The 13587-nt window shown below is 51.8% G+C and overlaps 1 protein-coding gene across 2 annotated transcripts; it reads right to left on the minus strand.

The window, feature by feature from the left end:
• Nucleotides 1–1004: 1004 nt before the first annotated feature.
• On the minus strand, nt 1005–12445 carry FANCE (FA complementation group E). 2 transcript variants are annotated; one of them, XM_058554519.1, is made up of 10 exons: nt 12034–12445; nt 8830–9442; nt 8218–8262; nt 7575–7643; nt 7138–7281; nt 6583–6706; nt 6284–6362; nt 4922–4988; nt 3399–3524; nt 1005–1571 (listed from the first exon to the last, which is right to left on the minus strand). In XM_058554519.1, exons 1-10 carry the CDS (start codon nt 12279–12281, stop codon nt 1470–1472), a joined length of 1617 nt encoding a protein of 538 aa, XP_058410502.1. In that variant the 5' UTR covers nt 12282–12445; the 3' UTR covers nt 1005–1469. The 2 variants fall into 2 exon arrangements, with proteins under 2 accessions (XP_058410502.1, XP_058410503.1); XM_058554520.1 differs by lacking the exon at nt 12034–12445 and adding an exon at nt 11940–12014.
• Between the last annotated feature and the right edge of the window lie 1142 nt (nt 12446–13587).

Below are 13587 nucleotides of genomic sequence, written 5' to 3' on the forward strand. Positions count from 1 at the left end.
CAGCCCCTGTAAAGCAATCAAATGTTTGAAAAACGTTTTTAAATAGGAATCAAAGAGTCTCGTTTTAAGCTATGAATGGGTGAGATCACCACCCATTTAATATAGTCCCAAAAATGAGTAACAGAATGTATAAAATGAAAAGAAGGTCTCTGAGATTCTGAAATTCCTCTGTTGCACAGTCCTATCTTCTTTGTTCAAGAAATTTGTAGTCATTTTCAGAATCCACTCCAGGAGCCAATTTCTTTAGATATCAGGCAAATGATACACAATCAGGGCAAAAGATACACAAAGAAAACCATCACCAGGTCGAAGAGAACAAACAGCCTGAGATCCAACCAGTAGGAGTGTTTTGGAAACTGGTTGGCCCGGGACTGAGACCATACTTCGTGGTTCTGCTGCTGCCTCCCAGCTTCTTCCAAGCCTCGCCCGCTCCCGGGGACCGTCTCAACTATCTTCTGCCGCCACATTCACCTCCATCTCGCGCCAGTCACTGCGCCACAATCCAAACAACTGCAAAACCCTCAGTTGCCCTGTTAAGTGTTTACTATGAACAAGGCACCTAGGTAGGTGCTATGGGAATATAAAACAGACATGCACACCCTTTCTGTCCTTTCCTCTGTCCAACAGGCCCCATCCTCCTCTCTGCCTACAGGAACCCCAGGAGAGCCTCAGACCCCTCCTGAAACGCCATCTGCCCCAAAGCCTTCCCCAACTCCAGACTGAGACACTCCCACCTTCAACCCCCCTCCCCAGTGGTGGGTGCACGCCTCACCTACTCAACTATTTTGATAGGTCTTGGGTGGGTGGTATCACACAGTATCCGGCCCACAGAACAAGAATGAAAGAACTTCAGAACTCTACCAACTCCCCCTCACAGAACATTTCACCAGGAAAAAGATGCCCCTTGTCACTGAGCAGGTGGGGGCAAGGAGAGGTGGTAGTGTGTGTTGGTTTTCAACAAATATCCAGAGTTAATAGGGAGACAGGCACTGCTTCTAATAAGACATTATTGAACTTCCTGCTTTTTATTAAATACTATTGATAAACTATTATTCAAGTCAGAAACAAGAACACAGAGGATCATAACATACACTTGAGCATAAGAGTGTGCTGAGCACACAGGTCCCCCAGGGCTCCTGGAGCATCATCTGTCTACTCTGGGTTTGCTTTGACCCTACTGAGGCCTATCGGAAAGTTTCTGTCCCTGCAGCCTGAGGCAGAAATGACAGGAGCGAGCCCAGAGTCAGCAGTCCTTGGACTCATCCAGCCCCCTTAGCCCAGGACCCTCCCTGCTGGCTGGGAGGCCAAGACGGCCCCTCTGCCGCCTGGAGCAGGGAGGCAGTTGATTCCTGGGACGGCAGGCTCAGCCTTTACCCAAAGGCAAGGGGTCAGGGTGAGGTGCTGAGGGCAGAAGTGTCCTTCAGAAAACTGGTGAGGAAGCTCCAGGAGGGTGGCCCCTTGGTGGATGGTCAGGGGGCCAGATGTCTCAGGGCAGCCTGCAGAGACTTCCTCAGGAAAGTGGCGTTGAGCTCTAGGGCTGCGGCCAGGCCCAGCCTCTGGGTCTCAGTGATCTGGGGAGAAGGAAGAATCATGTCAGGCCTCCAGCAGCTGACCCCTGCCCTGTCCCCTCTGCCCCTAGGCTGTTGAGGGAGGAGAGAGGAATCTAGGACTCAAGGACGATGGAAGGAGCAGACGACTCCCGAGCAGGCTAACCTCATTGTTTCACCAGGGTGAAGCACCATCTTTGGATTCAGGTGGAGCTGGGGTCAAATACTAACTGCACAACCTACTAAGTCAGCCACATTAGTAACAGCTGACAATTATTGGGGGCTTCTATGCTATGTGGCAGCACTTTATATGCATTACTTCATATAATCCTCACAACCCTCCCATTTTACAGATGAGGAAACTGAGGTTCAGACACACTCCACTGCAGCTGCCACCTTCCTACTGGGCCACACTTTTTCTTCCCTGACCTGTTGCTACAACATTTTTTTTTTTTTTTTTTGTGAGGAGGACCAGCCCTGAGCTAACATCCAATGCCAATCCTCCTCTTTTTTTGCTGAGGAAGACTGGCCCTGGGCTAACATCCATGCCCATCTTCCTCCACTTTATATGGGACGCCGCCACAGCATGGCTTAACAAGCGGTGCGTCGGTGCACACCCAGGATCCGAACCGGCGAACCCCCGGGCCGCCGCAGCGGAACGTGCGCACTTAACCGCTTGCGCCACCAGGCCGGCCCCTACTACAACATTCTGAAAAGTCTCTGCCCTCTATCTTCACTCTCCAAGCCCCACTCCTTATAGAGGCCAGAGGCTTCTCTATAAAATGCAAATCTGACCAAGTCACTCCAGGTGAAGGCCCTGGGATAACTCCCGATGCCTCATGTTGGAGGCCCTTCTTCCAGGATCTACAGAGGGTCTCCAGAGGATCCAGGAGCCTCCTGAAATTGTGCATAAGATGTGTGTTCAGATTTTCATTTTCTGGGAAGATCTATAGCTTTCATCAAATCATCAAACAGGCTTGTGACTCCCAAGAAAAAGGTAAAGAGCCAACAGCCAAGAACACCTGTCCTTCAAGATAAAGTCCAATCTCCTCCCCATAACCTACAGAGGCCTCCGTAAGATGCTACCATGGCCTGGCAATGTGACCTTGGGCAAGTTACTTTAACCTCTCTGAGTCTTAATTTCCTCATCTATAAAATGGAGCTAATAATAGTATCTTCTCGTAGGGCTAACATGGAATAAACTAGCGAGTGAACATCCACAAAGGGCTTAGAATGGTGCCTGAGATGCAGGGGTCATGCAAGTATTAGCTCTCAGTGTTTTAGCTCTGTAACCTCATCCCCTACCACCATCCACTCGCATGTTTCCAGGCCCCAGCTACAATGAACTACCTGTAGATCCCCTTAGACGGTCACTGCTTCCACTGTTTCCTTTGCCTGGAATGCCCTTTCCTCCATTTCACCCCTTGACTACCACTCACCCTTTAAGAGTCAGGAAGCCCGTCCCAATTCCCAACCACAAACAAGGTTTAGTTGCCCCCTCTTCCTCAAATGCCCTGTGCACACTTCTCACCTGGCTCCTGCCAGATATTACAACGATCTGTCTATCACCTCTCTCCCCTCTCACTAGCCCGGCATTGGGGGAGAGGGTCAAGTCAAGGACAGGGACTGCGTTATGGTCACTGTTGATTCCCAATGCCCCATATAGCATCTGGCCCACAGCAGTGTTGGCTGGCTGGCTGGATTCCTAAGCAGTCTCATTCCCCAGTCCTGGGCTTGAACTTGTGGTTTCCCTGGCTAACACTCAGGGTTCTCCCCCTGGCAAACATCTGCACACCCTCGTGGCAGGCTCAGAGCAGTAGGACCAGCCCTCGTGGCCCTATCAACACTCACGTTAGTCTGATACTTGGTCAATACTGTCAGCATGAGCTTGGCATAGGCCATGGATGTGGCAGCCGCTGGCCCCTCTTTACAGAGCTTCTCTGTCAACACACTGAAGTTCTCCGGGGTCATTTCCACCTGCACAGATTGGGAGATGAGACAGCAGCACAAGAAAAGGCCCTGGATTCAATTCCCAATTCCACCACTTCCTAACGAGGTGACCTTGGGCAAGTCACTTAGCCAAACTAAGCCTCAGTTTCAACATCTATAAAATGGAGCTCATGATATGTAACTCTGAAGACTGTGAAAAGGATTAAATGCGATAATGCACACGAAGCCTGGCACGTAGGTCTCATAAAATAGTGGTTATCAGGGGCCGGCCCCGTGGCTTAGCGGTTAAGCGTGTGCGTTCCGCTACCAGCGGCCCAGGTTCGGATCCCGGGCGCACACCGTCACACTGCTTCTCTGGCCATGCTGAGGCCGTGTCCCACATACAGCAACTAGAAGGATGTGCAACTATGACATACAAGTATCTCCTGGGGCTTTGGGGGGAAAAAAGGAGGAGGACTAGCAATAGATGTTAGCTCAGAGCCGGTCTCCCTCAGCAAAAAGAGGAGGATTAGCATGGATGTTAGCTCAGGGCTCATCTTCCGCACAAAAAAAAAAAATGGTGGTTATCATTGCAAAGGCTCAGACTAGGACCAAGGGGAGGCCAAGAATCCCTAGCATGGTTTAGTGATTAAAGATATAAAGGAGTGAGAGGTCCCAAGGGGTACTGCCAGCATAACAGCTCTTCATAATAATACTTTAATAAGCACGTATTATGCATCAGGCACCTTCCTGAGCACTTGACACCAATTATCCCATTTAAACCTCACCCCAGTCTTACGCAGTAGGTGCTATCATCACTCTCCTTTGTAGATGAGGAAACTGAGGCATAAAGAAGTTAGGTCAACTTCCTAAGTTATAAACAAAGGAGGCAGAATTTCGGGTACCAATATGGAAAAACTGCCACAATATACTGTTAAGTGAAAAAAGCAAAGTACCGAGCACTCAGCTTGGTGTGTTACTATCTATGTAAAAAGCAGGGGAAAACTAAGTTTAAACTGTGTCCTTACATATATAAATCACCTCTGGGAGAGTTCCCCTGACACTAGTAACACTGACTAGTCCTGGGGAGGGGAATCTGGATGGCTGGGGAATATTTTTCACTACATCCTTTTGAGCTTTCAAAATTGTAAACATAACGAATCTATTACCTATTCAAAAATAAATTAAACTTACACATAAGCATCAAAAAGTCTTTCCAAAGGCCACACAACCAGTAAGAGGTAGGGCTGGAATTTACCACGCAGTCAGCTCTCTGCTCCCAGCCTTTCAAGCCCCAGGACTCTCTCCTGTCCTGGGGTACCTGCTATAGGGCAGCTGTCCTGCTTTCCCCTCCATCACCAAAGGGATCAGAAACCCAGGAGCCCCACACCCATCCAAACACTGCAGCACTTCCTCATCCACTCCTCCCCAAGGGAGCTGCTCACCTGCCGCTCCAGGAGTGACTGCAACACCAGGAAAGTGTGCTCCTTCCAGGGCAGCTCTAAGATCTGTCTGCAAAGCACAGGCCCCGGTGAGAAAAGCCTGCTTTCCCACCCAAGCCTGGATATCTACTGCTGCTACCCCAAGGCAGGGCAAGGCCCTGGGGACAGCCAAGATCCCCAGCCAACAGAGGAGGTAGTCAGCAGCCCCTGATGCTGGTGGCCGCTCAGTAGCCACTGCTGCAGAGCCCATACTCAGTGCTGGGAAGGCCACAACCCAAGGACCCTGGGAGCTGCCAATGAAGGATTTGGCAGTGATATGTACAAAGGTCCCCTGGAAAATAACCAGGAGTCGAGACTGCATCCTGAGTACCAAAGGTGAGGGTGACTCAAGGAAGAGGATGATGATGGAGTGAGACGACACACAAGGCTTCCTGGAGGAGGCAAGCCTTCCCTGCAGGGCCCAACACACAGTGACGTCCACTCCAGCTGCGCCTGCAGTTCTACTGTGTGGAAAGGCAGCATGTCACGGCAACACTGTGGCTTCCTGGGTGCACAGATTTGGGTTTGATCCCAGGCTTTATCATTGGCTGGCAATGTGACCTCTGGCCACATCCCTTAACCTCTCTGAGCTTCAGTTTTTCCGTCTCTAAGGCAGCAGCAGCACCTACCTCACAGGACTGCATGAAGACTAACTGAGATAAAGAATCTAAAGCATAGACGAAGTGCTCCATAAGTGGTGGCTGATATTATTTTTGAGACTGTCCTCTTCTCATATTATACCTAGCATTTTATACTTCATGTTGGTGTCCAGTGGGGTCTTACCTATTTATTGTTTCTACTTATGTCTGTATCTTGACTCGCCAATTTTAATACCCAAATTTAACACCAATTTACTAACAATATTTGAGCCCTTACTAGGTGTCAAATACTGTGCTGAGGTCTTTATATGCATTATCACATATAGAGTGAATTATTTTCCCCATTTTTCATATGAGGAAATGGTGGCTCAGAGAGATGGAATAACCTGTTTGAACTCACACATTTAAATAAAAGGCAAGGTTGAGATTTGAAACCATGTCTGTCTGTCTCCAGAGCCAGTGCCCTTAACCACTTTTGCCAGGCTCTTCTCTGCATTCCCCAAGGGACCTGGCACAGATGACTGAAACCCTGGGCTTGCAAAGGTGCACAGGACAGCAACTTGCACGGGCCAGGGTCAGGCAACACTGACAGGGGCATCGGCTATGCCGCTGCCTGTCTTTTGGGTGCAGGTCCTGGTGCCCAGCTGGCTCCAACTCCAGAATGCCAAGAGCAGGCTTGGCCAGGGGAAGGAGGTGGGAGGGGGCAGCATGGGGGCTGTACACTCACCCCAGCATTAGAACCTGCATGTCTGGCTCCAGGGCCTCGTCCTTCATAAGGCAACACAGTAACTCTATTTGAGCTGGACCTGGGTAGGGGACAGCAGATGGCAGAAGTCCAGGGGAAAATGGCAGGAGAGGATGGGACTAGTGGGGAGCAGAATGCCCCTCATTATAGGAGGTATTGTCAGGGAAGCAACAGGTATCTTTACTCATTGAATACCCAACTCCTGCCGGCCACCCTGGGGGGAAGGGTGCTGGCAACAGAGAGGGCAGAGCTACCAGGCCTGGGGCTGGTTCCAGAATTACCTGTTCCTGGGGCCTGGAGCACGGGGCCAAGGAGGACTCTGCAGACGGGGTAGGTATACTTGGCACAGAAGGTGGTGAGGGCAGTTGTGAGCAGGCGGGAGGCTGAGGAAGTCAGGGAGAGAATCTACAGCCAATGGGGAGGAAAATATTAATTAATTCATTTCTTCTTCCCTTCAATAAATGTTTATCAGACATACATTGTATTTCAGATGGTGATAAATGTTCAGAAAAAAAAAAGTTTCTCTTATCTAGGACTAAGATGGACCCACCCATTGGAAAAGACACATAGCTCCCTTCCCCAGCTCCCAAATCCCTGATCCCAAATCCCAAATCCCTTCAGCATCTGGAAGGATCTGGGGCCCAAGAGGGGTGAGTTAGATACCATGTGGGTAGACGGCCCAGGGGTCCATGCCCTTCCCTTGCCCCAGGCTGCCCGGACAGGCCACATGCCTGGGCCCAAGGCTGGGAATCTCGTCTCCCAAGTACCACCCCTCTAAGGGCTCAGACTCTCTCCCTCATTGTCGCTGGCACTCGCGTGCATCCCAAGGCGCCTACCCGTCCAAGAAAGAGGCTCCTGGTCAGCACAGTAGCATTGCTGAGGCTAAGATCTGGTGAAAGGGACAGCAGCCAGGTGCAGAGCTGCAGGAGACCTGTGTCCGAGAGCTGGGGGAGCTGCAGCTGGGCACAGAGCACGTCCATCTGCAGAGTAGGAGGGAGGGCACAGGGACATTCGGTCTGTCTCTGCTAGGCTGTCTCAAGCCAACTGGGCAGCAGAAGGGGTAGGGCAAGGATACTCTAGGGTAAGGTGAGGCCGGGAGAGCTAGCCTACAGGGAGGAACCAAGGGCTAAAGACCCCTGCCTCTGAGACCAAAAAACCCAACAAAACCCTCTCCCCAAATTCCCACATAAGGCAGGGAAACACAAAAACTTAAATGGAAAAGGCTGGGAAGAGGGGATGTCTCCTTGGGGTCAGGCAGTCTTTCTGGACTCACCTGGCCAGGACTGCATTCGTGGAGGAGCTGCAGCTCAGCTGGGGAGGTGCCCTCTAACCCCTCCAACCCCTGGGAAGGCAAATCCCATGTTAGGGCTGGCAGAACCATGGGGACAAGTCACTGCGGCCACCCCTTCAACTGGCAGAGTGGGTGGCTGAGGACCCTGGAAGGTGCCGCCAGAGAGGAACTTGTCTGGGGTAGATGACATATCTATATTTGGGCCAAGAAAAGCCCCTGCGCCGGCCCCATGGTGTAGCGGTTAAGTGCGCGCGCTCCGCTGTGGCGGCCCAGGGTTCGGGTCCCGGGCGCACACCGATGCACTGCTTGTCAAGCCACGCTGTGGCAGCGTCCCATATAAAGTGGAGGAAGATGGGCACGGATGTTAGCCCAGGGCCAGTCTTCCTCAGCAAAAAAACAAGAGGAGGATTGGCATGGATGTTAGCTCAGGGCTGATCTTTCTCAGAAAAAAAAAAAAAAAAGAAAGAAAGAAAAGAAAAGCCCCTGCAGTGACTGTCCTCAGACCTTCACTCCAACCCCCCACCCAAACAGCCTGTGCCTCACTGCACTGGGGCTCCCTGAGCGTGGCTGAGGTCCAGGCAGAAGGTGGAAGAAGGGCTCTAGTGAAGAGCGTAAGGCCAGTCACCTCCCCGAAGGTCTTGAGCAGATGCTGCAGCCTGGGAACCTGGTCCTGCAGAGGAGAGTCCAGTCACTGCCAAGTCCCTCCCCACGCAGCGTGGCCCCAAACCCAGCCCTGGCTCCCTCTCCTGAGAAGGCCCCAGGTCAGCAGGAGCTAGTGGGCAAAGATGATTCAAGAGAGCCTTGAAAAGTGCTTAAGAACTCAAACTAGACAGGGCTGTGTGAATCCAGCTGCCTAGACTTGTCTTCTCTGCATCCACCCTAACTGGGGTAGACCCAGGCCTTGGGCTGGAAGGGCAGGCTGTTACTGGCATGATTTCTCCCACCCCCATAAGATGGGGTGGCAAGGGTGGCTCTGGAGCCTTTCCTCTGCCAGCGCCCAGTAACCTCACGTTATAGATCATTAGGCCAAGGCCTTCCCACCTCCAGTAACTCCCTTCCGCACCCCCTCCTCAGAGTCAGTGGAGCAGACTACATTCCCTCAACCCCACCCTCCTTCCCCCTGCTCTATGGACCACAGTCACTCCAACTGGGAAACAGGGTCCCAAACGGCTTGCGCCCTGGATAAGCCTCCTACTCCTGAAGGATCACTCTAAACCCAGCCTCCTCTCCCCAGTACCTGGATAGCTTTGGGCAACTCCAAACTCTCAGCCAGGCCCTCAGCATCCTCCAGACTCTGACCAGCCTCACTGGGCTCAGCCCCGACAGGCTGGTTCTTAATGGGTGATGCGCCTTCTCCACCTGCCGGGGATTCCAAAGCTTCATGTTCAGGTCTCTCCTCCTCATGACCTTCCTCTTCCTCCCTGTCCAAACACCGGAACCTTTTGGGGGCCCTCTCTTCCTCAGGACTGGCAGGTTCTTCCTCTGGCTCCTTTCTGCGTTTCCCAGGCTGCTGGGAGCCCTTGTCCTCCTCCTCTTCTTCCTCTTCAGGGTCTGGAAGCAACTTCAACCTCCTGTCCCCCTGGCCCAGCTGCCCACACAGGCCTCGGAGCTGTCTCTGGCACCTCTTCGACAGTGGGGACGCTCCCTCAATGGAGACTCCAGCACCCAGATCCCTTTGCAGCAATTCTCCCAGGGCCCTAAGCCAGGTATCAGGGTCAGGGCTTGAGTCCTGCTGTGCAATCTGCAGCACAGGGAGGAGCCCGCTCTCAGGCAGCGATGGCTGAACAGCCATCAGCAGGGTCATCAGGTTCCTCTGGCACAACTGGGGCAATCGCAGCAGCAGTGGTTTCCTGGGTAACAGAGAGAGGGCGAGCAGTTGCGAGCATCTTGCTGAAGGGAGCATGGGGCAGACTGGGTAGAGCCAGAGGCTAGATGGCAATGGACAGACAGGGGGCTGGGAGGCAGTACCCGCGAGGCAGTGTGGATGGAAAGCACGCGAGTCATTCAACAAGGTTCATTGAGTGTCTATGCTATGCTAGGCCCTGCTCTTTGACGTCTCCTATTTCAGCTCAAAAATTCACGCTGGAACCTACTTTATAATAGATTCATGCTTATTTTATGTAAAAAAGAATAAAAGTCCTTTTCAAAACTTTATGTAAAAATAATACTCCAGGATGCTGTGCAAAGCTTAGTCTGTGGCCCTGTGTTCTCCTTGGCAACCCCTGGAACTCACAGGGTTACATCTGTCCAGCTCTGGTGTTCCTTTCACCAAACTGAGTTCCTGAGAGGCAAAGGCAGTGTCTCCTTCCTCTGTGTCCCAGAACCCAGCACAGCACCGCCCATAGCAAGCACTTGGTACACATTTACTGAAGGAATTAACTCTGAAAATAAGTGTCCAGAGATCAGAAAGGGCTGCTGTGGACAGAGCAATGTAGCCATGCGTAATGTTGCAAAGGCACGAATCCAGATGCTGTGTGACCTGAGGCTTGTCGGTGTGGCAAGCAAGTCATGGGTGCATCTGGCCCACCACTCATCACCCCTCTGTGCCTCTCTATACATGATTTTGCAGGGCTGTTCATCATCACACACAGAGGCACTTGGGATGTGTGAGAGAGAAGAAATTTGACTTTTATTTCTTTGTGGAAAACAAACACTAAGTGAGAGAGAAAAGGAGAGTAAAAGTTAAAAAGATGGTGAATTCGTGGTGGAGGATATTTGAAAGTAGAGAAGTAGGGAAGACCCTACTCCAAGGGCTTTTAACTCTTTTTTGTGCATGGACCCCCATATCAGAATAAGTGTCAAATGTATAAAATAAAATACATAGGATTACAAAAGAAGCCAATTACACTGAAGTACAATGCTATCCAAGTAGATTAAGTCCTCCTCCGCTTACTCTGTTCAGAAAAGGCCAGACAGCTGAACAAACATTTCTACAGCCTCAATTTGGGGATTCAGAAAGTTCTCCTGATCCATCTCTTGAAAGAAATCCAAAGTGGAGTGTGGGAAGAAAATATTAGAACTTCTATTCCTACTTATCTAAAACATAAGAAATTAAGTATTACAAATATTTAATATGCGGACTGGCCCTCCATATTCCAGTCTCCGGCCTAATTCTGAGGGAGGGGTATCCAAGAAGAGTGGAAGGCCCGCTCTTCAGCTCCCTAGAGGCTGAAGGCGGCATCTGACTCACTTTTTTTTACTTTCTGTGTATTTTAATTTTTATTTATTTATTTTTTTTCCCCAAAGCCCCAGGAGATAGTTGTACGTCATAGTTGCACATCCTTCCAGTTGCTGTATGTGGGACACGGCCTCAGCATGGCCGGAGAAGCAGTGTGTCGGTGCGCGCCCGGGATCCCAATCCTGGCCGCCAGCAGCGGAGCACTCGCACTTAACCTCTAAGCCACGGGGCCGGCCCATGTGTATTTCAGTTTTTATGATAGTTAAGTACATTTATGGATACTGCATTATCTTTTTTTTTTAACAAACAGAACACTCACAAAATGGCTTATAAGGATGTCTGAAAAGGCAGTGAATACCAATAACAGAAGCACACCAAACAAGAAAATGGCAGAGCTGACACTTATGCTCCTAGTAGGAATTCTTTGTCAGCCACATAAAAAGTCAAAAAAAAAAACTTCAGGGGCAGGCCCACTGGCGTAGTGGTTGAGCTGGGCGCTCTGCTTAAGCAGCCAGGGTTCACTGGTCCTAATCCTGGGTGCGGACATACAAACCACTCATCAAGCAATGCTGTGGCAGTCTCCCACATATAAAGTAGAAGAAGATGGCACAGATGTTAGCTCAAGGCCAATCTTCCTCAGCAAAAAGAGGAAGACTGGCAACAGATGTTAGCTCAGGGGCAATCTTCCTCAGCAAAAAAAAAAAAAAAAAAAAGGAAGAAGAAAAAAAAGTTCAAATTCACCTATGCGACTAGAAATTATCAAGGACACTATCCTTAAGGAAAGTGATCTTGCCCTACAATGTATATTATGCGTTGAGAACTTGATAATATAAAGCCACTTCGATGTTTACTGTCATTTATCACGTTTTACATTTCTATTTTTGTACACTTTATAACGTATTTTAACACGTGTACACTTATACATAAGTGTACCTATACTGGAGGTACGAGTTCTATTTTTTTTAGAGATGGAAGTATACGATCAAAATCGACTTGCGTCCGCTGACTTATAATTCTTCATTCACACCCAACAGAAGGCGTGTCTCCCGTCTGGGTACGGCACTGGCCGGCACACAGCAGGTGCTCAGGGCAGGCCTGCTGGATGTCCCTCCTCACCGGGTGCGCGCCCGAGACTGCCTCGCCGAGGGGAATTAATAAACCTCACGTGCCTCGGTCTCCCCATCTAGAAAAGGGGGTGGCGCCGGCCCCTGCCTCCCGCGACCGTGGAGGATGAAGTGCGGGGCCGCGCGACCAGCGACTTACAGCTCCAGGCGACAGTCCGGGCCCTCCACGACGGGCTCCTCCCGGCACAGCGCCTCGAGGACGCGGCCCCAGCAGACGGGCTCCCGGCCGCGGCTGCCCAGCGCCCGCAGCACGCCCAGGCCGCGCCGCGCGCCCTCCGGCCCCGCTTGCAGCGCCTGCAGCAGGAGGCGGGCGGGGGCCTCCAGCCGCGCCCAGGGCGCCGGGCCCGCGTCCTCAGCCTGAGCGGGCGCAGCCTCCGGGGTCGCCATGCCGGGGACCCGGGGGGCCGCGCTGTCCCTCGCTCTGGTTTCGGGTCTCAGCTCCGAGGCCTGGGGAAAGGAAGGAGCACTCCAGGGCCGGCCCCGACGCGGCAGCTGACCCCTCCGGCGCCCGCCACATTCCCTCCCTCCGGGAGACGCGACTTCAGGACCCAGAGCCCGCGAGATTAGCGCGCGCTCGCACAGGGAAGGACGGGGGAGGCGGGCCGGGGACGGGGCCGGACGTGGAGCGGGGCGTGAGGGCAGGCTGGAAGGGGCGGGGCCAGGAATCGTCCTGGCCAGAGAGGAGGAGGAACGGAGTAGTGGGGCTTGGCGAAGGCCGAGTGCGTACCCGTGGATTGGGCGTGGACAGACCGGGGGCGGGGCCACAACGAAAGGCGTGTGTTTGTGGGCGTGGTCATGGTCGAGATTCCGGGGTGGGCGGGGCTTGATGGAGGGGCGGACCGTGGGCTGCAGATCCTAACCTTCCTTCCTGCACCGCTCCGTGAAGTAGGGGGCTGTGGGTGCAGAATGGATGTCAGGGATACTTTTGTACTTCAGGATACAAGCATCATTTAATTTTAGCTGACGCCCGTGTTGCTTGTAGATCACGGGCTTTGCGATAGGATTTGATCACAATTTACCCCACTTGAACGTCACCTCTTCTACAGCCATCGACTGCCATCATTTGGGTTTCAGTCTTCTCCAGAAATATTTGATGGACAAATATCCCTGAGAATGGGGTCGCAGTAAAACCTACTGCCAACTATCTGGCCAAAGACCTTGCTGTGAACTTCCTCCCAAAGATCAATCAGCAGCCTTGCTCTGGTTGTTTATAAGGGGCCAGGGGTAGCTCCACCTCCCAGGGTTTCGGTTTAAGGAAGTCTGCGGGAGGAGGCAGGCTTCCAGCGAAGGGAGGGATCGCTGCAGAGGATAGGAATAGAGGGAGAGGGGAGAAAATCCCCACAGCACCCCATAAACCCTACTTTGGGTGCCAGCTTGTATTTCCCATCTTCCCAGCTCTGCTGCCACACACACATCTATTCCTTCGATAAATCTTTACTGAGCACTTAGGGCTGGGGATACAGGGAAACAGCAAATATTATGGCTGATACTCAAGTGAGGAGAGACAGACAACTGAATAAGTAAACAATAGAAGGTTTGATTATGATGAGTGCTTTCAAGAAGAATATAGCAGAGAAGAAAGATAGAGAGAGGTAATTTTAAACAGGTGTTCAGGCAAGATGAACCTGAAGGAGATAAGGGAGCAAGGCAGGTAGAGGTCTGTGAGGAGACCATTTCAGGCCAAGGGAACAGC

This window comes from Diceros bicornis, chromosome 14, assembly GCF_020826845.1.
Source record: "Diceros bicornis minor isolate mBicDic1 chromosome 14, mDicBic1.mat.cur, whole genome shotgun sequence".
NCBI classification, from domain to species: Eukaryota; Metazoa; Chordata; class Mammalia; order Perissodactyla; family Rhinocerotidae; genus Diceros; species Diceros bicornis.

Coding starts and splice junctions, on each gene's coding strand:
- FANCE (XM_058554519.1), bottom strand. CDS start 12,281: ATGGCGACCCCGGAGGCTGCGCCCGCTCAGGCTGAGGACGCGGGCCCG. Junction 9,443..12,033: donor CCGGACTGTCGCCTGGAGCT/GTAAGTCGCTGG, acceptor TCTGTTACCCAG/GAAACCACTGCTGCTGCGAT. Junction 3,525..4,921: donor AGTCACTCCTGGAGCGGCAG/GTGAGCAGCTCC, acceptor CAATCTGTGCAG/GTGGAAATGACCCCGGAGAA.